The sequence below is a fragment of the Anomalospiza imberbis genome, chromosome 2 (assembly GCF_031753505.1).
Source record: "Anomalospiza imberbis isolate Cuckoo-Finch-1a 21T00152 chromosome 2, ASM3175350v1, whole genome shotgun sequence".
In the NCBI taxonomy this organism is placed as follows: domain Eukaryota; kingdom Metazoa; phylum Chordata; class Aves; order Passeriformes; family Viduidae; genus Anomalospiza; species Anomalospiza imberbis.
In genome coordinates this window covers 31,400,622-31,426,483 of record NC_089682.1, presented here as the reverse complement: position 1 = coordinate 31,426,483, position 25,862 = coordinate 31,400,622, and the positions used below count along the sequence as shown (strand labels likewise).

Below are 25,862 nucleotides of genomic sequence, written 5' to 3'. Positions count from 1 at the left end.
TATCTTGACTGCCCCAGATAATCCATCCTGATGTCCCAGAGCCCGGGACGGTTCTGACTCCACCAGAAGCCAGGACAAGCCTTGATTTTGACCCAGAGGATTGCTCACGCCACTTGGAAATTTATTTCATATGAGCACTTCGGTGCTTAAAACGTGTTTTTTTCCTGGTCTATGTTTTCTGGCACGAAACACCTCCTCAGACCCATTCCCAGCACCGGAGGAAAATCCTGCATGCCCCAGGATTTTCCCATGCCTGTACCCAGCTCGGTGCGGGGCAGCAGCTCCCCCCCCCAGACCCCCAAATTCGGGGGTCCTGCTCGGGCTGAGCCCCCTCCCAGGGGCACCCGCACTGCTGGATGTGCTCCGTAGCCGGAGGAAAGGGGGGATTTGAGGAGAGAGCGCGGATGGGAGCTGCTGGATAAATCACGGACATCCCCGCCGCGCAGGCGCCGGGCAGCGGCTTTTTGGGGCTAAACCTCTGGAAAGCGGGGATTTTCCCGGCGGGCAGCACTCGGGAATGCTTGGTGCCGGACTACAGCTCCCGGCGAGCCGCGCGGGCGGGCAGAGCCGGGCGGCGGGAGCGGAGCGCAGCGCATCCCGCAGCGGGCACGGGCACGGGCACCGCCGCCTCCGCCCGGTGAGGGATGCGCGGGGCGGCTTCGGGGGGCCGGGGGCACCGGGCACGGGGGGACGGGGCACAGAGAGTGCCCGGGGGGCCGGTACTCAGAGGGGTGGGCTCCTGAGAGGGGCAGGAACGGTGCCACAAAATGTGGCTACGGAGCGGGGAGGATGTCAGGGATGTGGGATGAGGGCACCAGGTGTGGGTACCGAGGGACTGTGAGCAGAGTGGGATGAGGGTGGCACAGGGATGGGGGTACCTGGGAGTGCCAGGGCAGGAGGATGAGGGTGCCAGGGGATGGGGGTATCCATGGGCTGGGATTTCCTGGGGACGTGGCAGTACGGGTGATGGTACCAGGGCTGCAAACTCCATGGGGACCTGGATACTCAGGGGTCCAGGCACTCGGTAAGGCAGGCACAGAGGTGTTGAGGGGGTGTTTGTGCCTTGCCGTGCCCCCAGAGCTGGTGGGAGATCCTGGAGGCCATCCCAGGGTGCCGAGTTCCCATCACTTGGAGCTGGGATTCCCAGTGGATATGGGGGCCATGGCCAGGGAACTGCTCCTGCTTGTCCCTGGGGTGTTGGCTCTGCTTGGGGACCTGGGGAGCGATGACTTCATGGCCTTATTAAGGACTAATTTCCATCCAGAAAGGGAAAATAAACAAGTGTAGGTGTCGCTCAACATGGAAAGTTACTGGGGCCGTGGGGAGGCACTGCCTGTTTTCATACGTGGCCCGGATTTCTCCACTTACCTCCATGGGCTGATAATCCCTAAATCCCAATGAGATTAAAGGCAGAAGGAAAGGTGGCCGGAGCGCCTCCTTCGCGACGTTTCCCAGATGACAAAATCCTGCCTCAGCCTAACCCTGATTAACCCGGGCACTGAGCTCAGCCCCCAAAAACACCGGGAGCAGCAAGGGTGAATCCCCATCCCAGAGGCTGTGGGGAGGTGGGAGCCATGGGCAGAGCCGGGGGCGAGGCAGGAGCTGCTATTTTAACCCCGTTATTGTTCCCATCCCAGCAGATCTGGCGAAGCCTGCGGCAGCCATGGCGCTGGTGAAGAGCGGTTGGCTTTGGCGGCAGAGTAAGTGCCACCCTTGAGCTTTCCGGGTTGGGAGCCCCCCAGAAAAACCCGGAGAGGTTTGCTGGGAAGAGGTGGGGTGTGGGGGACACAAGGAGCCCCGACCTGGGCGGGTAATCCATGGCAGCAGGGAGATTGTGGCTCACGGATTTACGTCAGCGGAGAGAGGGGCTGCCTGCCATGAAAACACACACGGCTCCATGTCCGGGGCTGGATCCGTTCCTGTGCGCTCGGCAGGGCAGCACCCAGTGGCCTGATGGCTTTTTTGGCAGCCTTTTCCCACCTAAAGCCACCTGCTCACGCTGCCCCGGATGCTCGTGCCAGGCACAGGTGTCCTGTGGGATGCAACGGCTCACAGGAGGGATGCAAGTTTGGGGGATGAGATTGTGAGCACGCCGGCTGCATCCCACTGGGCTCGCTGGGCTCCTTCACCTGCTCCCTGTCCCACCAGGCTCCATCCTGCGCCGCTGGAAGAGGAACTGGTTCGTCCTCTACCTGGATGGCAGCCTAGTTTACTACCACGACGAGACGCAGCGGGACATGGACGGCCGGATCCACATCAAATACAGCTGCCGGGACGTGCGGATCGGCCGCGAGTGCAAAGGTGAGCCGAGCCCCTGCTCCCGAGTCCTGCACTCCCAACCCCATCCCACATGTGGCCGCACCCCTCTTAAACGAGGCTCCACCTATGCACGTCCAGCAGACCCCCAAAACAGCCCATTAATAACCCCCAGTCTGCCTCATTCACCCCTCCTCGCTCCCAGCCAGGAGACGCTGGATGGTCTCTGCCACGGCTTTTCCTGGGGGAAGGAGAGAAGGAAGCAAGGAAGGAAGGAAGGAGAAACTCTCCTCCTGCCTTGTGCTTGTAACAAACAGGATCCCACGGCCCTGACTCATCGCTCACGTCTCGCACAAACAAGGGGAACAAAGCAGCAGCTTGGCGGGGCCCCGCAGCCCACGGCCGCCGCACAAAGCGCCTTTCTCGGGCTGGGAGCGGCCGTGGGAGCACAATCCCACAGCTTTGCGCTCACCACAGGGTCCTGCCAAGCTTCAGAACGGGGGAAGACACACGAACCTCAGGGAGTTAAGATTTCGCTCTTGCTGGATGGAGCTCATGATCCCACTCCAGCAATGAGCATCTCCCGTTCCTACAAAATTTGGGTGCGCTCTGCCAAGTTCAAAGCACAGGCAGCTCGGCCTCGTGTCCTCGAGTAGATTTTTGACAGTTTGTTGCTCTTCCATGTTCTTTATGCCATGGGGGTGGAGGTTTCTGCCCATCAGCTCATTCCTTATGTTGGCTTTTAACCTGTGAGAGCCTGACTGCATCCTCCACGTGGAGAGAAAGCCAAAACTAAACCCACCAGCTCTTGTGCCAGGAGAAATTTGGCACCTGGGGAGGGTCTGTGGGACATCTCCTTGGCTGAGGCTGGATCCCACCCCATCCCTTCCCTTCCCAGACGTGCAGCCGCCCGAGGGGAGGAGCCGGGACTGCCTGCTGACCGTGGTGCTGCGGGATGGCTCCAAGACCACGCTGTGTGCCGAGAGCGAGGACGACGCCGTGTAAGCGACTTTTCCATCCCAGTTATCCCAGCCTGGAAAGGGCCTGGGCCGCAGGAGAGCCCCAGCCTGCTCCCACCACATCCCACCCTTGGCTAAACCAGCCCCCAGCCCCTGTTCTCAAACACACTTGCAGGGCCAAAGGTGCAGGATGAGATTTGGGGCTCTCACTGATTAATCCAGAGCCAAAAGCAGCTGGTTTTAAGCAGTTGGTCTCCTGATGGGGGAGTCTCCTCATGGATAAGAAATCCTCTCTTAGCCTGACTGAGGAGAAGGGTTTTCATCACTATTTGGAAATAAAAAGTCTGAATGTGAAGCTCCCACTGGCTTGAGGCAAACTGCCCTTTTAAGCACTGTTCCACTTCTGTTTATTTCTAAAAGAAATTGGAAATTGAATTTAAAAAATAATTTTATTTTTATACAAATTGATTTTTTTTAAATAAAAAGTTTAAAAATTAGCAGTGGCAAATGTTCAGCTGAACTTGGATGGAGGGAAACATGCTGTAGCCAAGCAGAACTTCATCAACTGAGCTTGATCTCAGCTGAGTGGAAATTCATCCATTACGTGCTCTTCTCCCCACATTCAGGTGTCCTTTTTCTGCCTGCTCTTGTTTTAGCCAGGGCCATTCCCAGGGACTGCCCCGTGCCCATCCTGGTGGTGTCGGGTACCTCCCAGCACATTCCCAATCCCAACTGTTAGCCCGGCACTCATTTAATAGGAAATTAGTGAATAGTGCCACGTCCAGGTCCCCATGGGAAGGAAGGGGACAATTCCCACCCCTCCAGCACCCACCAAAAATGAGTGCCTCTGTTTTGTTTGCAGTGCTTGGAAGATGGCTGTGCTGGAGGCTAAATCCACCCCGGTGAGGCTTTGTCCCCCTGAGCAGGGACACCGTCCTGGCACGGGATTTGGGATTCAGGATTTGGGCAGGGAGAGGTTACCCCAGCCCTGAGCTTGGCAGGGGCTTCCCAACGCCCACAGTGCAGCCTTGAGGCACAGGGAGTAAGGTCCCTGGAGCCACAGGGAAGAAGGTGGGGAGGGCTTGGATGCCACCACAGATGGCAGGTGACAGAGCCACAGGGAACCTGTGCACTGGTGGAGGGTGACAGGGACACAGGGGACACAGGTAAGGAGATAAGAACACTGTTAAGGTGACAGGGACACCATTAATGGGGCAGAGTTGATATGGTGGGACACAGTTAATGTGACAGGGACAGTTAGGGGCAATAGGAGCAGAGTTGAGGTGACAGGGACACAGCTAAGATGACAGGGACATGGGTAAGGTGACAGGGACAATGTTAAGGTTATAGTGAGAGAGTTAAGGGGAATGGGGACACAGTTAAGGTGACAGGGGCACAGTTAAGGTGATGACAGGGACAGGTGAAGGGAATGGGAGCAGAGTTAAGGTAGCAGGGACACTAGTAAGATGGCAGGGACCTGTTGAAGTGGCAGGGACACTGTTAAGGTGGCAAGGACACTGTTAAAGTGACAAGGAAGGGGCAGAGTCAGGGTGATCTGAGCACAGGCTGTCCCCAGCCCTTGGGACAGCTCAGATTCCCCACCCAAGGGACCCAGGGCCCTGTACCCTCCCCGGGGCAGCCTGACCCCAAAGTCCCCCACGCCCGCTGCTGCAGGTGCACGTGTACGACCCCTACGACGACGACTACTACCAGACGGTGCCCCTGGACTCCCACCAGGCCGCCTACATCAGCTCCGGCCACTACGGCCACCAGTACGGAGGTGGGTGGCCCGGTGGCCCCGGGGGGGGGTGGCCAAGGCCATCCCCCCCCCAGTCACACCCGTTTTCCCTGGCAGCTCCCGGGGTGACCCACGTCATCGTGCGCGAGGATCCCTACCGCGTCTCCGGGGACCAGATGGCCCTGGGGCTGCTGGCCGGGGCCGCCACCGGCGCCGCCCTGGGCTCCTTCATGTGGATGCCCTGCTGGTTTTAGTGGCCACCAGGCTGGGCCATGGCTCCCCTCTGCTCCCCAGCCCTGCCTTGGAACCTGCCCTGATCCCCCCTCAGCCTCCCCAGAACACCCTGGGGACAGACTCCCCCACACATGCCCTGCTCCCAGCCCTAGCTTCTGCATTAAATAACCCCCAAGTGCTTCAGAGCCCCCCAAAACCCACTCCAGAACCCCACAGCATCCAATTCCCATTGGCAAAGGGCCCGGGAGCTGACGGGGCTGTTGGCAGAGCTTCACCATCCCAAATCTCCACAGGAAGCTGGCTGCAGAAATTCCGGGCTTGGGAGCAAGGGGGACTTACTTAATTTGGGGGGAAGTGGCTGGATGTTATTTGGCTGGGTGAACCCCACAGTGCAGAGACTTTTTAAGTGCTTTTTTGGGGAGAGGCTCCAGCACCAGAGGGCACCACAGGGATGCTCAAGAGGTGGGTAAAAGATTGAGGAGGATGAAAACCTTTGCAGGATTTCCACCCTTTTCCAACTTGCACCGGTCCCCTGGGCCTGGCCAAGTTGTAGAAATGGTGCAAAACCCTCAGAAATTGGAATTAAACCCTTGGGAATTAGGCTGAGAAGAGCCCAGGGAATATCCCAACCTCTCCAGCCGAGTGGGAGGGACACCCAGCATCCTCAGTTTCACCCTGAAATTTGGGAGGGGGAAAAGAGCAGCTGTCCATGAGGACCAGGGAGCCTTTCTGGCAGCCAAGCCGGGATCTGCACAGCAGGGATTTGGGATTGATGGGGGGACACACAGTCAGGCCAGGGGACAAGCAGCAGCTCAGGGTTTTGGTTGGGCGATGTAAGAGGTGAGGAACAGCTGCCAAGTGTCACCCCTAGAGCCAGGATGGTATCCTGGAACCACGACTGACGTTGAATTTAGGAATTACAAACCCCACAGCTGGATAGAAAACCACCAGTGACACCAGCACCCCAGCCTGCTCCTGCCTTTACAGCCCCAGGTCAGTTCATCCCTGTGCCCATCAGGGGATTGGGATATCCCAACACACCATCCTCATAATCTCCTGCACTCCCTGCCTCCCTCCTGCTGCACACCCACTCCCGGAAAGGGGAAAAAATACAAAAAACCTCTTTGAAGTCTAATAAAGGCAGTGAAAAACCAGCCTGTGGCCTGTGGGTGAGTGAGGACAAGGAGGGAACGCTCAGCCTCGGCCACCTCTGGGGGTGGGAAGGATTGTGTCCCCCTGGAGAGCTGCCCAGGGGTGTCACCAGCTCCCCTTGGCCTCCCTGCCTTTCCAACCAGGAGCTCCAGCCTTTGGGTGTGGCACAGTGGGACACAGAAGGGACACAGCTGCCACAAAAATCCTGCTCCTCTGCAAGAGAACCACCATTTGTGCGGGCAGAGGAGCTCCTTCCTCTGCATCACGGATTCATGGGATGAGGCATCTCCACTTGGGAAGGGCCCAGCACAGGGTCAGGCACTGCCAGCCCCGCTTTGGGCCTCGAGGTGGCTGAACACAATCCCTGGTTCTGTTTGATGTGCAGAGCAGGAGCCACGCCTGGCTCCCAGCTCCTAAGCCAGGGGTTCAGCCCCTCCATCCCTCTGTTAATTCCAGCTCCCAAGGGCTGGGGAAGAGAAGGATGCAGCCCCACACACCCCACTGCATCCTCATCCTTGTGCCTGTGACCCTGCAGCGCTCACTCACCGGCACCTCCCCGTGGCACCGCCGCTCCTGGGCCACTGATCCAGCCCCCACGGCTACTATGGCTGCAGGGGGGCCACGGGAGTGAAACAGCTCCCGTGACACAGGGCCACTGTCCCCATTTCCAACCTGTGACACGTCCCAGCTGCGTGTGCTGGCATCCCAAAATCCCCATGTGCTGGGCTGATCCCCCAGCCTGGGCAGCGGGGGAGGGGGATTCTGCCCCTGTGCCCAGGTGAGACCCCACCTGCAGGGCTGCCCCAGCCCTGGGGACACAGCAGCAGCACCTGGAGCTGCTGGAGAGAGTCCAGAGGAGGCCACAGAGCTGCTCCAGGGCTGGAGCCAGGCTGGGAGAGCTGGGGGTGCTCACCTGGAGAGGAGAAGGCTCCAGGGAGAGCTCAGAGCCCTTTGCAGGGCCCAAAGGAGAGCTGGAGAGGGACTGGGGACAGGGGATGGAGGGACAGGACACACGGAATGGCTTCCCACTGCCAGAGGGCAGGGATGGATGGCATATTGGGAAACTTTTCTGAGCAACCTGTGCCAGAGCCTCACCACCCTCACAGGAACGAATTTAATATCTGATTTACCAATCCAATATCCATTTTATGGTTGACCTAGTGCATTATCCCAGGTGAGACAGACTGGGAGATGGAAAGATCTGGAAACTTGTTACCAATAGCAACATGACCTAGAAACTGTCCGTCCTTCCCATGCCACGTCCAGCTGCTGACCTGTAAAAGCTCCTTTACCCGAGCTCAGACACCCATGCTCCTCATCCCTGCAGTACCTGAACATCCAGGAACTGTTCCTGCTTCTCTCCTGCTGTGCTGGTCTCCAAGAGATCCAGGGACACGGAGCAATCCAGGCAAGGACAGTGCTGGAGCAGCCTCCAGCAGCAATTCCCGGGCTCTTCATGCTGCTGGTGGCAGGCAGGCCCTGCACTAAGGAGCTAAATAAAGGAGCAATTAAATATGATATAAATAATTTTGGAAGCACAAACAATTGATCCACAGCCCACAAAAGTACCTGGCTTGGTCTGCTCCACTCAGGAGGGGCTTCCCAGGAGCTCGTGGTGCCCGGGAGTGGCGCTGGGTAGGAGCAGAGGGACAAGGAGTGCTGAGGGACAGGGATCAGGGCTGACCTGCTCTATTCCCAGCTCCCATCCAGACTCGCAGCACTCCTCTCTTCCAGCAGGGAGAGCTGCTGAAGCTCCAAACACAGAGCAAAGCTCAGAACAGCTCCAAAACCCCTTGGAAAAACGGGATCCGCAGTAAGGAGCAGGCACGAGCCAGTAGAGCCCATCATGCCCACAAACTGCCTGGAAAATGAATCCCACAATATCCCATGGCACAGGAATCAGCTGGGAGCCACGTGACCCTTGCTGGGATCCAAACCCACCTCTCTGGAAATCAAGAAGCTCAGGAAATGTCAGGATCAAACCTCCTTTTTTCATACAGCCCCTCTTCCCAAGCTGGGATAACTTCAGGAAAGGTCAGTGCCAAACCACCAGTGCTGGGAGCATGGATAAATCCCATTTTGTCCCTTCCCTGCCCTGTACCCGAGGAGCCACTGGCTGTGTGAGAGACACTTCAGTGCTTTAATTAGCAATAACTTTAATCAAGCCTTTAATAACATCCTCGTTCCAGACGTGCTCTCCGGGTGGCCAACAGCGAGCACTCAAAATGGCTGTAATTTATATCCAAACCCTCAGAAACAGGTGGCAAGCCTGGAAAATTCGATTTGGAAACAGCACCAGCAGGGCAGAGCTGTAGGGCAGCAGGAGCAGCGTCACCCAGCTGCCTCTAGCCCTTCCCTACCCCTCATCCTCCTGGGAAGGGCAGAGCTGCAATTCCACAGGAGGTTAGCTCCTGACACGCCCGAGCCCGGCCTTTCCAGCATCCATCTGGGCAGTCAACTCCATTCTGCTCCTACAAGAGCATCCTAAATATTTTATAAAAATCCACGTTTGGCTTCACCACATGCTCGGACCAGGGCGGGGAAGGGGAAAATGGTTAAAGAGGGGAGGAAAATAAAATCGGTATTTTTGCCAATTTATGAAAAATCTCTTAAACTGATGAAAAAAACAATTCCATTGGTGAAACCCCAAGCCCAGCAAGCCTGGAAAGGCAGAGGGAAGAGCAGCAGAGGAGGAGGCAGCGCAGATGGGAGGGAGAGGCTGCTCCGAGGTCCGGGTGTTTGCAGCTGCCTCCCTGACTGCAGGAGCACTTGGCAGCCTGTGCCGCAGCCTGCCCGTCCCATTTATCTTCCTTCGGAGCTGGGACATGCCCAGCATGGAAAAAGGTGCTGCTGCAGCAAGTAGGGAGAGCCCTTGCACTTTGGTTTGCCGAGGATTTGGCCGCTGGAAGCAGAACTGCAGCGAGGGGACGGCTCGGCTGCTGCAGCAGCTCTGCAGATGTTGCCAGGTGGATGCTGTGGCTCCTCCAGCCTGGAAAAATCGGGGCTGACCCCACCAGCCAGCAAAGAAGCCATCAGCACCCTCCAACCCGAGCCAGATACTCCCTCTTGGATTTTGGAGCTGGGCTGGGAGAGGGAGCTTGACCCAGTGCAGCCATGAGTAAGCGGCCAGGAGCACCCTCCAGAGCCGGTGGGCGCTCCCCACCCATTCCCTGCTCCACAGCAGTGCCGTCCCTGCAGCTTAATCCAGACCCCTTCACCAGAGGGAAGCTGGGAATTGGGATAACAGTGGGAGGTGAGAGCCCCAAGGCTACTCACGGCAGCAGCCAGGAGGAATCGAGGAGGTGAAGGTGGTGTTTGCAGAGGCTCCCACCCAGGGCAGCATCTGGAGGTGCTGGCTGCAAGGAAGGGAAGCTCCCCGTGGTGACAAAAACCTTCTCCAGGAACTCGTCCCCCCCATATCTGTTCCCATATCCCTAATTCCAGCACATCTCCACCACTACCTTCCAGTTGCATGACCCATTTATTCATGGTCCTTTTAACTGTGAGGAGTTTGACCAAGAGATCGAGGTTTGGGCACACAACAAATCCAGGTAATTCCCCTTCTCTACTGGCCAGGTTGGATGGGGCTTGGAGCAACCTGGGCTAGGGGAAGGTGTCCCTGCCCTTGGCACGGGGTGGCACTGGATGGTCTTTAAGGTCCCTTCCAACCCAACCACGCTGTGATTCCAGGATCCTCTCCTTCAGGAAAGCAAAGGGTAACTCACCAAAGAGCATCTGTTACTCACCTCCCCGGCCCCGCAGACCCGGCTGCCATGTCCAGCAGGAAGGAGGCTTGAGGAGGATCCTCCTCAGGGAAGCTGGGCTCGGTGCCCCCGTGTCCCAGGGCAGCTGAGGCAGTGGTGAGGCCACACAAGGTGCCTTTGGGAAGGGAGCAGAGGCAGCAGCTGGATGCAAGGAGTGGGAAGGGAGCAGAAAGGCTCAGCTGCAGCCAGCAGAGGCCGGGCTCCGTCCCCGGCATCGCTCCTGGGGCGCTGGAAACAATGGCAGAGACACCGCAGCAACAGCAAACACACCCCTGCAGCACCTCCCCTGTGACACAGAGCCCCCCAAAACTCCTCCTGCCCACACAAAAGCCTCCTGCAGCACCTCAGCCCCCCAAGAGGAGCTGCTCCTCCCGCCCGCGCTGCGCTGCATGTGCTGAGAGAAGAGACCCAGAGCTTTCCAATGAGACAGGTATTTATTTAGTTCAAGCACTAAGGATTTGTTCTCTTGTTGTTGTTGGTTCATATTATCAAACAGAGCTGAGGTACCAGTGACATTCCAACATGAAGAAAAGGAACCTTTTTTTTCCCCTTACACAATTTCTTCAACTACTTTTATCAAGACAAAACGTGAGGCATGGAATAGCTGCATGATGGACTGTACAACGAGCAAGCCAGAGCAGGGAGGAGAAAAGAAACAGAGCCGAGACCTTCACTCAAAAAAATTGCACAAAAATCAGCATTAAGAACATCTGTTCCCATGGTTCCACTGGCCACGCCCACAGAGTAAAAGAAAATTAAAATCTAAAACCTGACAGATGGATGGTGCAAAAAAAAAAACCCAAAAAAACCCCAAAAAATTAATATAAAGACCACGTTGCTCCTGCGCTCACCTTGGAAGTGTGCTCTCTCTGGAGAGCTGGGATGAGGACAGGACTGAGCCCTAACAAGCACAGGCTATCAGCAAGGACATGCACTGAACATACCTGGCTGTGCTGAGCAGCCCCAGGGGCCTCGTCCGTGCTCCTGCAGCCCCCTGGCCGTGCTGAACACGGAGCTGTGGGAAAGCTGCTCTCCAGACCTTTGTTTTCCAGCGAGTTCTGGACAAACCTGCTCTCAGGTGTTCCAGGAAAAGCATCCAGGCTGCTGGTCCATCACAGCCCGTATGGGCTAAGCCAGCTCCTTAAATCCAGTGCTTAAAGCTTGGGACTGTGGGAAGCAGAGGGGGCTGGTTCTATCAGAAGCAAGGAAAAAAAAAAGGATGTGCTTGTGGGGAACAGCCAAATGAGGACCAACAGAAGCTGCATGGGGAACCAAAGGAGAGAAAAGCAAACCAAAGCAAAAGAAGAAGCAGCAGGATGAAGCATTTCAGCACAGTTAAGAACAGTACAACAAAGGAAAAGCAGCCAGGTTTCCTTCCCCCAGAGAGTTTCTTTTAAATAAAGAATGATCCTTTGTCACATATCATTGATGTTTATTTCAAGACATGCCACGTCAAAAAAAATTCGCCTTTAATATTGCATTAGAAAAGCACTTTTACATCTCGTTCTGCCTTTAAGTTATTGTTGTGCAGAGTTGCTAGAAACCCAGGGCAGGGCATGAGCCTGGCATGCACCTCAGGAATGAAGAATTCCAACTCTTTTATGCCTGCTTCCTGGGGAAAGTGGTGGTGAGGACGATTCCCTTCCTCTCCCCCAGGTGGTTATTTTAGATGGTAGAGAGAGGGGCAGAAGAGAACCAAGGAGGAGCCTGAAAATTCCCTTGCAATTGTCCATTTGATTCGCAATCGCAACACAGACTCGAGAATTCCTTCCTGCACTGTAACTCGGCCAGAGTCGCCCAGCAAACAATGTATTTACAATTGTGTTTATTAACTTACACAGCAACTTCACAATGACTAGTAAAGATTAAAAGGGTGCACTTCTAGTGTGTTTCATTCCGTGTTTCTCGGGTAGCTACATCTCGCAACATCAGCAAAGCTCTACACAGATTCCTCAGCCAAAGGAAAACAACAAAATCAGCACTGAAAAGAGTAAAAAACAATTAAAGCCAAGAAATAAATATCAAAGAAAAAAGGGTTAACTGTGAGCCTAATTCTACAGAAAACTAAATTACTAATTACTTAACCAAACTATACAGCTCTAGAGAACCAAACTAAACCAACTTGGAAGACTGAACATAAAAATAAAATTTAAAAAAAAAAAGAGCTAAAAAATAAAGGCATAAATCTGCATAATCAGAAGTTGGTTTCCATCCTACTCAAGCCCCTCCCTTTCCATCTAAGATGTCACAACTAGGATTCTGTAGGATCAAAGTAAACACCCCTTCCCCACCGACCTATGCCCACGCTCTGGAAAAGCGAGTGCCATTCCCCCTCTGCTGGGGCAGCAAGCTGCTCTTCCCTCTTTCTCCCAAATTTCCAAGGTTTCAATCGGCTTTGGCAGGTTTTAGTGCCAGTCCTGATTTCAATATTTCCCCTAAAAAAACAAAGAAGCAAAACGCTTTCTCTTCCAAACAGCTGAACTGTTACGTTCCCATCTCTTGGGCAGTAATAATTCACTTCATTGGTTTTCTACTTAAAAAGGAAAAAAAAGAAAATGCTCTGAAAACTCATTTTGCACTCGAAACATTACCTCCCTGCTTCCTGCAAGTGTTTTGCTAATGCACATCCACCCTTTCCTTCCCCCCCAAATCCTCCAGAAGCCACTCATCCCAAAGAGCCCGTCCATATTTCCCAGTAATGCTTCCTTGGAAATGTGTCCCCGCTGCCTCGGCAAGAATTCCCAGCTCCAGCAGCCGGCGGTGTCCAAGCCCTGCTAAGGCCAGGCTGGGTCTGGACACCAGGCAGACTCACAATTAAGAGCTTGGGGTTAATTTATGTTTAATTATCAAGGATAAGCCCTCAACCTTCGGTATCTGCCGCCTCCCCCCGTGATTCCGCCTGCTGTCAACGCATTCCCGGTTTCTGAGAGAAATTCCAATGGGTCAGATTTGCAAGCCTTCTTCTGCACATACATCTCGTCTAGGTCCAATTCCAAACTTACTCAGTTGCCATCATTTCAAAGTGCAATATCATAACATATTAAAAAAGGAACAAATATTAAGAAATTGTACCTATTTTTTTTTGTTTGGGTTTTCTTTTTTTTTTTTTTTGCTTTTGCTTTTTTTTAAAGTTATACCTAGAATACGGTGGAATATTTTGGCTTTTTTTTTTTCTTATAAATAATGAAGACACTGACATTTTGTTGAGGGGGGGGTGTGTGTGTGTGTGTGGGGTGTGCTTGTGAAGCTAAAGATCATCTCCACGAGACAGCCAGCGATGATGAACTGCGATACGTTATTACGGAAAGGGGAAGGTTCAAGCCAATATTCACACTGCAGTCAATGAAGAGGACAGTGAGGGAAAGCAGTGATGTTCTGGAGAAAGGTGGAAGCCACATGGTATTAGCAGGAACAGCCTCCTTCACTGACAGGCTGCTCTTGAGGCTTTTCCAGTTTTATGTCAATCACTGGAAGGAGGAAGTTAAGGCAAACAGATCTCCAACTCTGTTTCCCTACCAAGAGCGGGATTTGGAATGGCATTTTCAGTGCTTCCCACTGAAATACTGGGAAAGATCGGCTCCAAGCCAAAGGTTTCTCACCTGCTCCTCCTGCCCTGGCACTGGCACATGAAATTTGCAGCAGAAACAATGTCAGACCCCAGTGTTTGTCTCTAACCAGTCTGCTCTTCCCAGCAATCCCACTGATCACTTGCAGTGGGAATTCAAGATGCATGGATACACCGAAGGGTCTAATCACTGCTTCTGCAGAACTGCAGAACCATTCAGGCTGGAAGAGCCCACTGAGGTCTCCAAGTCCACCTGCTCCCCCAGCTCTGCCAAGGCCACCAGCATCTCATGTCCCCAGGTGCCACACCCACGCGGCTTTAAATCCCTCTGGGAATGGGGGCTCTGCCACTTCCTGGGCACCACCGCACACTGCCCACCCCCAGAGCTATGGCCGTGCCAGCCCAACCTCCTCACCAATCCTTGCTCAGTTAAACCTCTCTGCTCCCCCCAGCAGCCAGCAAAGCCCTGTCACCAGCCTGAATTCCCCCTTCCAGGGACAGCTGATGTCCCACAAGGTCACTGCAGAGCTGGCTGCTCACAACCTGCCTGTGATAAGAATTCCCAACAGATGCCCTCCAGCTACAGCCCCACGGAGCCCTTCCCAGGAGGAGCTTTGAATGCTAATCCCCAGCTCAGAGCTGTTCACCACAAGTCTCCAGCGTTCCCCTTATCACAGAACACAGAGGCAAAGATATCACACAGCTGGTACTTCCAACTTATTTCTTTAGGGGGCTGAAGTTGCTTTTTAAAGAGGTTTGGAGAAAATAAACATGGAAATGGAAACAAAAGACAGGCAATTCATCTCCAATGTTTGGTCTGCTTGGCTGATTTAAAGCTTAAAGTGTGTTTAAGTTGGAGATGCTTGACATGAGCCTTGCCAGCTTCATCTCAGGACATGAATGGGTCAAGATCCTTGAACCCTCCAAGTTTTGCAGAAGTGCCCCCATTAATCCTAAGGCAGTGCCTGGAAGAGAGGATCCTATCCATCCCTGCTATCTGCAGGCTGCAGGAAGCCCAATTCCCAGTGCCCTAAATGCACTCCCATTTAGAGACTGCTGATCCAACTCTCTGCCACAGCCCCTGCCTGTGCACTCTACCCGCCCCCATAAAGATTGTTGCTCATTAACCTTTTGGGGACCTGCATAACAAAATATTTCTGATCACTCAAGTCCCTGTCACACAAAGCCTGTGGGTCAGCAGATACAATCCCCAGCTTCCCAAACCCTTCTTTTCCCCAGAGCATCAGATGCTCTGATGGAATTTCAGTGCCAGGCTTGTCCCACTCCCACAGTTCCTGGCACCTCCTTCCTCCAAGGCACAATTACCAACTCCATGATCCCTGCTGCAAATAAAACCAACAACCCTGGAAAAGCTGCTATCTCCAGCACACCCACCTGGCCAGGTCGGTGACTCCAGTGCAGCCATACTGCTTTTCAAGGCTTTTCCATCCCTCATGCCACCTGCTTACCCCTGGCTGAGACTGATCCCATCAGTTGAGTCTTCTCCCTCCCACCAAAGAGACGCTGCCTGGGGTGACAGGCTGCCCTGGGAGGTTATGGGATCTCCATCCTTGGAGATTTCCCAAGTTTCCCTGAATGTGACCTGCAGAAACTGGCTCAGTCTTGGAGTCAGCCTTGCTTTGAGCAGGAGGATCAGAGAAGGGGCTTCAGAGGTCCCTTCCAGGACAGCTTGGTTTTGGATTCTGTCAGTCAGGTCTGCAAGAACCACGGGGGTTTCTGTTCAGACCTCTTTGCAGCTGTTTTCTTCCACCTTCCACACATTCAAACACCAAGCAAAGAATCCTTTTGGATCACCATTCCTTCTCCACCCTCAGCACCCCTGCTCCCAGCCTTCCAACGCAGCAATCCTCCTTCCTCAGCTCGAAGATTACTTGCCCCTATTCCCCCTCTCTTTGGGATGTCCAGGAGCTGAGCGAGGGCTGCAGTGGATTATCCTGGTGCAGGGTAACGCCTGGCACAGGCACAAAAAGGATACTGTCTTCTCTACTTTTGTCTTGTGTGCTTTCCATCCCAGGCAAGGCAGCTGCCACACGTCGGAAAAGCTGCAAAGAACCACACAGGGAACAGATGAAAACAACGGCTCCCCCCAGCTAAGGCAGTTCAAACAATGACTCAACACATCCCCCAGCACTATTTACACTGCTCAGCCCCAAAATCCTGACACCAAATATAACCTTTATTCCTAGAAAAGGGCAAAGCACAGCTCTTGTTAGTGGAGATCAGAGAGCTGCGAGCAGCAAACCTCCTGCACCTTCTCTGCAAACAGGATGGGTGGGATCCAGCATTTCACCCCACACCTGCCATGGATGTCCATGGACCCCACAAACTCCCCGTGGCAGGTGGGAATTAGGTTTTCACACCTCCCCAGAGGATTTCAGAGGAGTGTGGACATGCTGCTGAAGGCAAACACACCATCCAGGAGCCTGTCACCACATCAGCAGAGCTGACACACATGGAAGAGTGTCAAAAAATGGGAAGCATGGAAAGGAGTTCTCCCAAGCCTCACCTATCTGTGGCTCAGGCTGCTATGGAACAGATAAAGGAATGCAGCCAAACCTAATCCTCATCTTTTGGTGCTCACTCCATGGTTTTCCTATGTCCACATTCAGGGCATAAAGCACAGAACAAAGGCATCCAAAGCCTCTCACTTGAACACCACCTCCAGTTTCCCAGCAAGGTCTGAGTTCCCAACTCTCCTGACGGTTTTATTCCACTCGAAGGAGGCAAGATGGAACAGGACCGTTTCCCTCTCCTGCATTTCCTACCTTTGCCCCTGAGGTTCAGACTTGTAATTCCCATGACACGGCTTTTCCTAGGCCCTCTGGGTGAGGACCCTGTATATAACGCAGCAGAAGTGCCCTGATTCAGCTGCCTGTCCCCCCTGCACAGGATGCTCTCCCTCCATCACGTGCTCCCAGTGCATCCCCGGCGCCGCGCGGGAGTCCCGGATCACGTGCTGCGGGCCTGACGTCAGGCCTGGCGTGTTCCACTGCTGCACGCTGTCCTGCCTCTCCTCAAATGACACAAAGCTAAACCACTTATTCCCAGTGACCCACTTCCCACAGAAAACCCAGCCAAGCCACTGCCAGCCTGTTTACATCAGGGAGGTGGGTACCTGACCAGCCCCGCAAGTCCCTGCCCAAGGGCTTTCCCCACTTGGACTCCCGGTGTCCCAGTGATGCTCCCACCGTCCTAAGACAACTTTGTTGGCTTGACAGCCCCCTCCAAGCGCACCATGAGCAAGCCCCCAAGTCTGTCTGGGATCTTTCTTGGCAGGAATCTGGCACACCCTGGAATCTGAGCCAAGGATGGGTCTGAGAAGTCAGGACTCGATGTAACTCCCTAATTCCAGCCAACAATTCCAAAGTGAAAAAGCTTACTACGCCTCCCTCTGTGTTTCTGTGAACCTTTGCCATTAACCTGGACCTTTCAGCCTCCCTGAAAACCTCAGGGAAATCCTCATAGGCCAGCCAGGAAGTAAAAAAAATCCAGATGCTAAACTCTACCTAAACCAACCGCAGGAATGCCCACACAGAGGAAGGGTGAGGAGTGTTTAAAAAATCCTCAGCTGATGGAACCAACTGGAATTCCTGCATTTACACCACACTGCTGACAGAAAGACTACTTAAAATACAGTAATCCTTTCTTTACATTAAGACCAGGAATAAAATGATACTTTTAGCAGTATTTCTCCCCTAAATTATCTGACTAAAAATAGGAATTTGGCAACTAAGAAAAATCAACTTTATTTCTTATTAACCTTCTGCTTATCAGCCCCAGCATATGTGAATAAATCCAATTAGGGAAACTTCCTGATGGTTGGAAAGCAGCCTTCCCACAGGGCCCTCTGAGCTTCCTGGTGCTGTCAGCCCCGAGCCAGTGTGTGTCTGTACACACATGTACATGTTTAAATGTTTGTGTGGGTATAAAAACACAAGTATTGATAAGCATCCAGGACTTTTTTTCCAAGGCAGGAGTTAAATGCAGCAGCTGAAAGACTAAAAGCCACACAAACTCTCTTTCAGCGCTCAACTCTGCAATCTGCTTCCTGATAGAAACCCTGGAAAGAAGCCTCATCTCTCACCATCAGTTTCAAGTAATTTGCCAAACTGTGCCTTTCCTGCTACTCCAGCCAATAAATCCCAGCAGATCAGGGTCACAAAGGACTGCGGGCATAAACCGGTTTTCAGCCACACTCCAGCAGCAATATGGAAAGGACGGGAGGATCACGGTCCAGATGGAAAATCTGGGCAAGAAGCCTGTTCCCCAATGCAAGGCAAACAAAAATCCTTAATTCTCATTCTTTGCAACTCTGAGGATAATTCTTGCCCATCAGATGGGTAAGAATCAGAAGACAGGAGAAAGAGCCCAGCTCTGTGAGAACAGGGTCACAGAGAGGCTGTGCTCAGAGAGCTGCTGCCGTGAGAAAGTTCTTCTGCCAAGGACCACATTCATCCCCTGGCTCTTCCAGGGCCAGCGTGGAGTGTGCCAGGTACTGCTGGAGGGGGCAATTCAAGGGCTCTCCCTCCCCTCTCTTTCTACAAGACAGCAAAATGAACCCTGACATATTCTGGGCATGAAATCCACAGACTAACAATAAGATTCCCTGAAATACAGAGTGCCGAGACAGAGCAGGAATCGCGAAGTCTTTTATAGCTTATTCAGAGCTGACAGAATGAATCAGAGACTACAGCTCTCTGCATTAAAAGGAGCAAGTTATCTGCTGCTCTTCTCCAGCTTAAGGCTCCCCTGGCAATCAGTCTTTGCAGGATCCAAAAGCCAGTCTTTTCCCCTCTGCTGCATCAGTTTAACCCCACAATAACACTACCAATGCTTTTATACCCTAATATCCACTCATTTTTTCCTTCAACACTCCCTGCACAAAGACAGAAGGAACAGTAAGTGTGAAGGACCTCGGGGACTGCAAACAGCTCTGCAAACAGCCAGCACTGAGGTGACATCCTCAGAGCTCTCCCCTTTCTTGACACAGGGAATAGCAGGAAAAGCTTGGCAGCAGCACAGTTCCCTCTGCCTCCTTGCTGGTGGAAGATCCTGGCACTGGAATAGATGCTGTTGGAAGAACACAGCATCTCACCTACTGGGGTCCCAGCACAAAGCCAGGCCCTCTGGATCTACAGGACAGCTGCAGGGAGCTGAAGGCAGTGCCCTTCCCTCTTATCTCTTCCAGCAGAAAAGGATGAATCAGAAGCTAAAAGCAGCACCAAAGGACAAAAGTCACCTGGATTCCCACTGAGGAGAAGCAGCTGGAAGTTACAGCCATTCCTTCCCCGAGCAGGACAAGAAATTCAGCTGTTTCTGGATGAAAATTCTGTAGGAAAATTAACTGAGACAGTGATTGTTCTGCAGAATCAGAATATATTGTGGAGAGAAGTTATCGGTTATGGGAAGGTCAAATTTGCATTCAGCTTATTAAGGATTTCACACAGGTTATGGGAAGGAGATCCATTCTGCAGTTGTACTTTCCCATTTCACCAGGAGAGAATTTATTGCTAAGTTATAAAATACATTCACACCATTTAGCAGAGAAGCTGCAAGGAAACAGGGAACTACCTAAGTGGTGGTATTAAAGGTCTCATCCTTTGATAATTGCTTAAACAACTGCTTATTAAATTAATAAAAAAATGAGAGCTACAAATATTCTAGAATATAGAATAGCTTTGAAATCCTTGAGAATCCCAGTCCACGCCTGCAATACATGGATCAAAACTTGTATGAAAAATCAATTTTTAATTCTTTTTGAATATCCACTCATTTCTGTGCACACCGTCAAATCCTCAGGGCTCCAGCTGGCCCTGAAAGCCACAACTCCCTCACAGGCTTAGCTACAGAACCTCTGGAAATGTGGCAGGGCACAGAAACTCCCTGAAGGAAAGAGGGAGTGTAGAGCTCCTTCATCATCACCATCATCATCATCATCACTCCTCTAAGTGAGGCAACTGCTCTCAGTGCACACCCCCAGGTCTAAGCACTCATTAAGATATTGCAGCACAGAATCCAAACCTTAATTACAAGGCAGCCTCTGTTGTAGCAGGATAATTGGGGGACCCTGGAAGCCAACACATCCATGGTGGGTGATGCAGTGAAACAGCTGTGAGTTAACACTGCTATAATTATCCCATTATATAGGGAATCATTTTGCTACTTAGAGGCAAAGTCAAGGGACATTTTAATAACAGACTCTTTAGTCCTGTCTAGAACATGAAGTAGTTCATTATCCTATTTTATCACTCCTGGTACCCTTCTGCACAGAAACCACTTGTGTAACTACATCTATAAAATGTACGTGGAATGTCATCCATACACACAGAATCCCTGATGGTTTGGGTGGGAAGGGACCTTAAAGATCACTCATATCCACCCCCTGCCATGGGCAGGGACACCTTCCCCTGTTCCAGGTTGCTCCAAGCTCCATCCAGCCTGGCCTTGGATATTTCAGGGATCCAGGGGCAGCCACAGCTTCTCTGGGCACCCTGTGCCAGGACCTCCCTACTCTCACAGGGAACAACTCCTTCCCAGTATCCCACCCATCCCTGCCCTCTGGCAGTAGGAAGCCATTCCCTGTGTTCTGTCCCTCTGTCCCTTGTCCCCAGTCCCTGTCCAGCTCTCCTGGAGCCCCTTTAGACCATGACACCCATGAATTTATGTCTTCTCCAGGTCTGAATTTAAAGAGCCACAGCTCATCTCAGGACATAAACCCTCATTTTTCTGCAGTCCCATCAGTTCAAAAGACCTTTCACTGCTTTCCCCAATTCAAAAGCAACTCATCATCTTCTAGAAATAAAAGCTCTGGCTGTCCAGGAACATTTGCTGGCACTTCCAGTGCCTCCCAACAGAATGGGAACAGCAGTTGCTCTGTCTCCCTGTGCACTGGAAGCATTTTAAGCCATCATGCTCCTCCTTCACTGGTTTGTTTCATTCACTGAAACAGAATCACAAAACAGTCCTCAGACCTGTGCTTCCCCAGCTTTGTGTCTCACTCTCAGTCCAAACAGCAAACCTGGATTATCAAAAACCCAGGAAGGTGTGATCCCATTCACACAAAGCTTCTTCCATAACTCCCCTGTTATTTAAGGGGAAGGAAGTCCCAAATCATGTGATGCAAGGCCAGAGATCCTTCAGAACCTCAGCCAACAATTCAGCTCTGAGGCGTCCCTTGCTGTGTGTGGACTACAATTCCCACTGGCCCTATTTGCCAAAGCTTCCCGAGACCCAGGGAAGTGCTTCTCCCACAAGAAGGGTGTGTTACCAGCAGCCACTCACCTGTTTTACATTGTATCCTGCTTTTGCACTAGTTTCAATGAACATTACATTCAACTCTTTGGCTTTCCTTTCTCCTTCCTCAATGGACACTTGTCTGGGGAAGAAAACACAGAGTTAGGGGGAAAAAAAACCTCATAAAACCAAAATCCAGACAAATACCTTAAGATTTATTATACTTAAAAAAACCCCCAAACCTTTAAGTGATTTATCTGAAAGCACTTCAAGGTTTTGGGTTTTTTGCCTGCATGGAATGTACAGCTGCTGACAGGTATCACCACCTCACCTCCATGGCACACCCAAGCAGAAGTCGGCATTCCAGCAGAAGAGCCAAGTGGTCACGCCCCAAAATCCATGTCCAGGAAGCTGTGCTTTTATGTCTGAACAATTAGCAATCACAGTCCCAAAATAATCCTCAAAACCAAACTGTTTTAACAAAGGTCCAAGTGTAACCATCTCATTTGGGAGGGATTTTGTCCCATTTTTCCCTGGATATGTGTCCCACCCATTAAGCAGAACATTATTAAGGACAAATATTTGTAACCAGTTTATTCATTCACTGGGGTGGGCTGTAGTCAACAATCCCTTCCTCTCCTGACACCTGTACAAGCTGGTGATGTTTTTTCAGCTCATTCACAGCACTGTGATGGAAATTTGGCTTAGCCAAAAAAAAAGAGGGTTTAAAATTGAGATTTCTCTAGTCACAGCCATCTCCAGAAAAAAAACCACATTACAATATACTCCTTAAAATAAGAGCAAACAGCAGCAGAGTAAGAAAAACTGGATTTGAAAACTGGATGATTCCCCCATACCTCTTATCTGCTAGATCTGTTTTATTTCCCACCAGCATGATGATGACATCGCTGCCCCGTTCCGTTCTGACATCATCGATCCACTTTGTGGTTTGCTGGAAGGAGTTTACATCTATCAGAGAACAGTGGAGAGGGTTATCACTGCAGGTGTCCCTCACAGCTCACCAGGAAATACATCTGCACTTGGAAAGAAAAGCTTCATTTTCTGTGGAGTCGGCGGAGGAGGGTGATGAAGAATCAGCGAGTGGAGCCCTGAATCTCCCCCACTAAAGGACACGGAAGCTCTGGCATTAATTTCAGATGGGCAAGTGCTTCATTACAGGTGGGTTCAAAGCCCCACAGGGAACTGACTCCATCTATAATTTGGTTTTGACAGCACCTAAAATGAAAAGTCTTATCACTGTGTTTCGGTTCCTTATTTTTTTTAGTTCAGCATGAAGTATTTTCTGTAGGGAGTGGGGATTCATTTTTGCACTCTATGCTGCTCATGGCCTGTGCACCTCCAGAGGTTCCTACAGTTCCCCTGCTTCTCAAAAAGCCTCAATCCCAGCCTTGCATTTTGCACACTTGAACCAATCCCTTTTTATTTTCTCTAAGGAATCCCATGGTTATACAACACGGCAGCAACTCCTGTGGCACTGAACACTTGCCTTCAAAACAATTTCTAAATCTTTGCAAAAAACCAGAAGCAGAAATTTAACCTCTTTGCAGGTACTCAATGCTACACCCTTAAAAGCTGCAAGGTAAGAATTCCAGACTCTGTGGTGCTTGAGAAGTTGCATCCCACAGGGAAAAAGGAGTTGGAGGGAAGCTGCCACAGAGCTCAGCATTTGCCAGTTAGTGACACAAAGAACATCTGAGCAGCCAAAGTAGTTTAAGTACTTAAAAAGGGGGGGGGGGGCCTCTGCAGCAGTTCTTGAAAAGTATTGATTTTTTTAAAATGGCTTCTACTGCAAAGTAATATATTGCATGCTAGACAGCCAAGACTTGATCACTTGCCAGTGTCTTAATTCCCTTTACTGCTTGGCAATATTGAATTTGCTGAGTCAGGAAAAAATTCAGAGCTCACAGCTAACCTGTAATTTTAGCTCAAAGGAAAGTGCCATTTTTAACAATTAGAGCTTTTCTAGGTAAAGCCCCTATTCCTGGCTGTAATCTTCTAGTATTTATAAATCAAAGGACAAGAACTTATGCATTTCTGTAGAATTAGGCCATTGTTCTCAGTCAATCCTGGTTTAGAACCGAAATTGTCTGAAGGTTTAGTTCCCCTAAAATAGAATTTCTGCTCTTTGTCAGTGCAGGAACTGGTAAGTTAAGGGGTGTCTGAACTGAGGGGAAGGACAGAAGGAGCAAGGCTGAAGAAGCACTAATATTTTAGTTGACAAAAATGTACATACCTTAGTAAGGAATGAAAGAGCAATTGTTAAAGGGTAAGAGCTTAGTAGTAAGTTTTACATCTTGCAGCATGTGAGAGTGGCTGATTCCAAGGAAAATGTGATGTTAATGCGTTCTCCCCGCCAGCCCGTGCCCAGATTTCGTTTGGTGGGGGAGGGTGAATGAAGTGGAGCAAGCTACAAAAGTCTCCAGTTTGAGAATTCAGATACCCATGGACATGAAGACCAAAAGTCACAGGTGATGTTATGACCGAAAGGCAGATGCAAGAGTGCAACGAGAGCAGGCAGGACTGAAGGACTGAAGAAAATGGGGTAGGGAAGGGTTAAAATGGCGTTTGTGAGACAGTTTATACGTTACAACAGCAGCAACCACGGGGGCTTGTGTAAAACAAGCAAAGAAACCACGTTTTTGTCATGCCAGGATGAAGCCCAAGCAGATGACGTGAGAGGACATGCAAAGCTAAGCTAGAAGATGAAAAGGGCAGAGTATTAGAAATGCAGAATTCCCCCCACTCACTTGTGATATCATAAACAACAACTGCAACAGTGGAGTCACGAATGTAGCTAGGAATCAAGCTCCTGAACCGCTCTTGACCTGCTGTGTCCCATAATTGCAACCGTACCTAACAAAATCAGTCAAACAAGCAAGAAAAATAAGAAAAAAGGTCAAACCCAGTGCAAAATACCTACTTGTGATATCGTAAACTACTACAGCAGCAGCAGAGTCACGGATGTAACTGGGAATGAGGCTACGGAAACGTTCCTGACCCGCAGTATCCCACAGCTGCAACCTGATCTGTGGGTGGGAGAAAATTAAAAAAGCCAAACTGCCACTAAAAATAAAAGAGTAAAGAAATGTTTTACTTTTTTTTTTTTTTTTTTTTTTTTCAAAAAATAGCTAAATAAAAAGAAGAAACTCATGCAGGAGGTGCCTGGGGACTGGGAGCAGCAGGACACTCTCCCTACAGCAATCTCTCCTGAGGGGTAACAGCAGCCAAACTGGGGGGGGGTGCAGCTTCCCAAAAAATGCTTCCCTTCCAAAAGGGGGGAGTGGAATGGCTCAGCTTCCAAACTGAGAGGATCAACAAGAAAGCTACAGCTGCAGTGATGGAATCACCATCCCTGGAAGTGCTCAGAAATGTGTGGATGTGGCATTTGGGGACGTGGGTTAGTGGTGGCCTTGGCAGTGCTGGGCAATGCCTGGACTTGATCTTGGAGGGCTTTTCCAGTCTCAGTGATTCTCTGAAATGTTCACCTGCAGTTCTCCCTACAGGAGAAATTCATGCTCTGCTCTCCTTCCTCAGGACTCACACAGGCAACCTCCAGCAGCGTGAAGGATGGTTGCTGGTGGAAAAGCTGGAAAGGCTACTCATGTCAGTTTTTTGAGGAAAAAATGCTTGCTGTAATTCTAAACTGCAAAGTAACATGCACAGAGAGGCTGAATAGCTCTTACCAGCAAGGCTCTGGAAGAAAAGGCAAGACACACTAAAAGCAACGTGTTTGGCAAGGTGTGCAAGAGCCAGCTGGGCCATGGAAAGCACATCCCAATCCTCAAGCACTTCCCAAGCAATCCCATTTACTGGGGGTTTATCCAATCCCATTTATTGGGAGTTTACCCGGTACCACAAGCTTCTGCAGCACAGCAGTTTTGTTTCTGCAAATAGCTCAACTGAGGCTGAATTTCTTAATTAAGAATCTGAGCTCATTTTAAACCACAGCTTTGCTTGCACAGAGAAGTGATTTCATTTGATGAGCTAAAACTGCACCAAGCAAGGAAACGAGTCTCATCTGTGAACTCATCAGAGGCCACCTTCTTTTTAAACAAGGAGTATTAAGATGGAGCCAGCTATTAACTGGCCACATCTGGCAATTTGTATTTTACCTTTCTGTCTTGTGACATCACAAGCTGAAGGGGTTAAGCACGGTTCCCCTTTCTCCAGATTCCCACCATCATTCACCCCTCAAATTATCTGTACCATCTCTTTCTTCACAGAGGACGACACTACATTTCCCATTTCCACTGCTGTGTCTCCACAGCACTCATCAGCCTGGAAGCAGCTGGGAGATGAAGGCTCAGCCTGTGCTTCCCAGTGATCTCAGAAGTGTGGGCTGCACAAGACCAGATGCTGGTCCTCATTCCTACTGTTCACAGAGAAAAGCAACAAAATCTTACTCACTGTTCGATCCTCCAAGTACATGGTTTTCGATAAGAAGTCAATGCCAATTGTTGCCTGTAAAGAGATGAGCAAACCAAGAGCCCTTAAAAAAAATATGTCAGAACACCTGCAGTGATTTTCAGGGGAGCAGCAGAAGCTGCAAGAAAAACAGGCTGTGTTTCTTATTTTTAAGATACAGTTCGATTTAATAAGAAATCTGTTTAATATATCCACAACCAGAACAATTCCTTAAAGCACAAAAGGTTTTAAGCTTGACTTCAGTTCACGCATATTGACAGTTTAATCCACACAATTATTTGGGTAGCAGCAGGGATTTTTATGCACGTGACAAATTGGTGCCCCCCAGCTCAACCAGGATATGTGGGCACACTGCCTTCTTCCCAAGTGCCAAGTATGTCCATGGATCTTCACTCTTCCAGGCAGATTAAGGCAGACACCTACATGACCCCTAACTAAAGCTTGGTTCATCCTAAAGCAGCAGAGCTGCACCCAAACTTCCCAACACCAGTGGG

General features: G+C 51.1%; 2 protein-coding genes across 3 annotated transcripts in view; one reads left to right on the top strand and one right to left on the bottom strand.

Moving 5' to 3' along the window:
- Positions 1–564: 564 nt before the first annotated feature.
- On the top strand, positions 565–5,302 carry PLEKHB1 (pleckstrin homology domain containing B1). Its single transcript, XM_068180431.1, has 7 exons — positions 565–637; positions 1,641–1,700; positions 2,149–2,301; positions 3,155–3,257; positions 4,078–4,117; positions 4,890–4,995; positions 5,071–5,302. The coding sequence occupies exons 2-7, from the start codon at positions 1,664–1,666 to the stop codon at positions 5,205–5,207; spliced, it is 576 nt and encodes a 191-aa protein (XP_068036532.1). The 5' UTR covers positions 565–637; positions 1,641–1,663; the 3' UTR covers positions 5,208–5,302.
- Positions 5,303–13,312: 8,010 nt separating this feature from the next.
- Positions 13,313–25,862, bottom strand: part of RAB6A (RAB6A, member RAS oncogene family) — a 40,415-nt gene continuing 27,865 nt past the window's right edge. The window contains exons 3-8 of one of the 2 annotated variants that reach the window (XM_068180396.1): positions 25,351–25,404; positions 23,691–23,796; positions 21,780–21,891; positions 20,971–21,064; positions 15,665–15,731; positions 13,313–13,570 (exon numbers count right to left, since the gene is read on the bottom strand). In XM_068180396.1, the coding sequence (XP_068036497.1) occupies positions 13,506–13,570; positions 15,665–15,731; positions 20,971–21,064; positions 21,780–21,891; positions 23,691–23,796; positions 25,351–25,404 (498 nt within the window). In that variant the 3' untranslated portion in view covers positions 13,313–13,505. Of the gene's footprint in view, positions 13,571–15,664; positions 15,732–20,970; positions 21,065–21,779; positions 21,892–23,690; positions 23,797–23,863; positions 23,970–25,350; positions 25,405–25,862 lie in introns of both variants that reach the window. The other variant, XM_068180395.1, reaches the window with a different exon arrangement.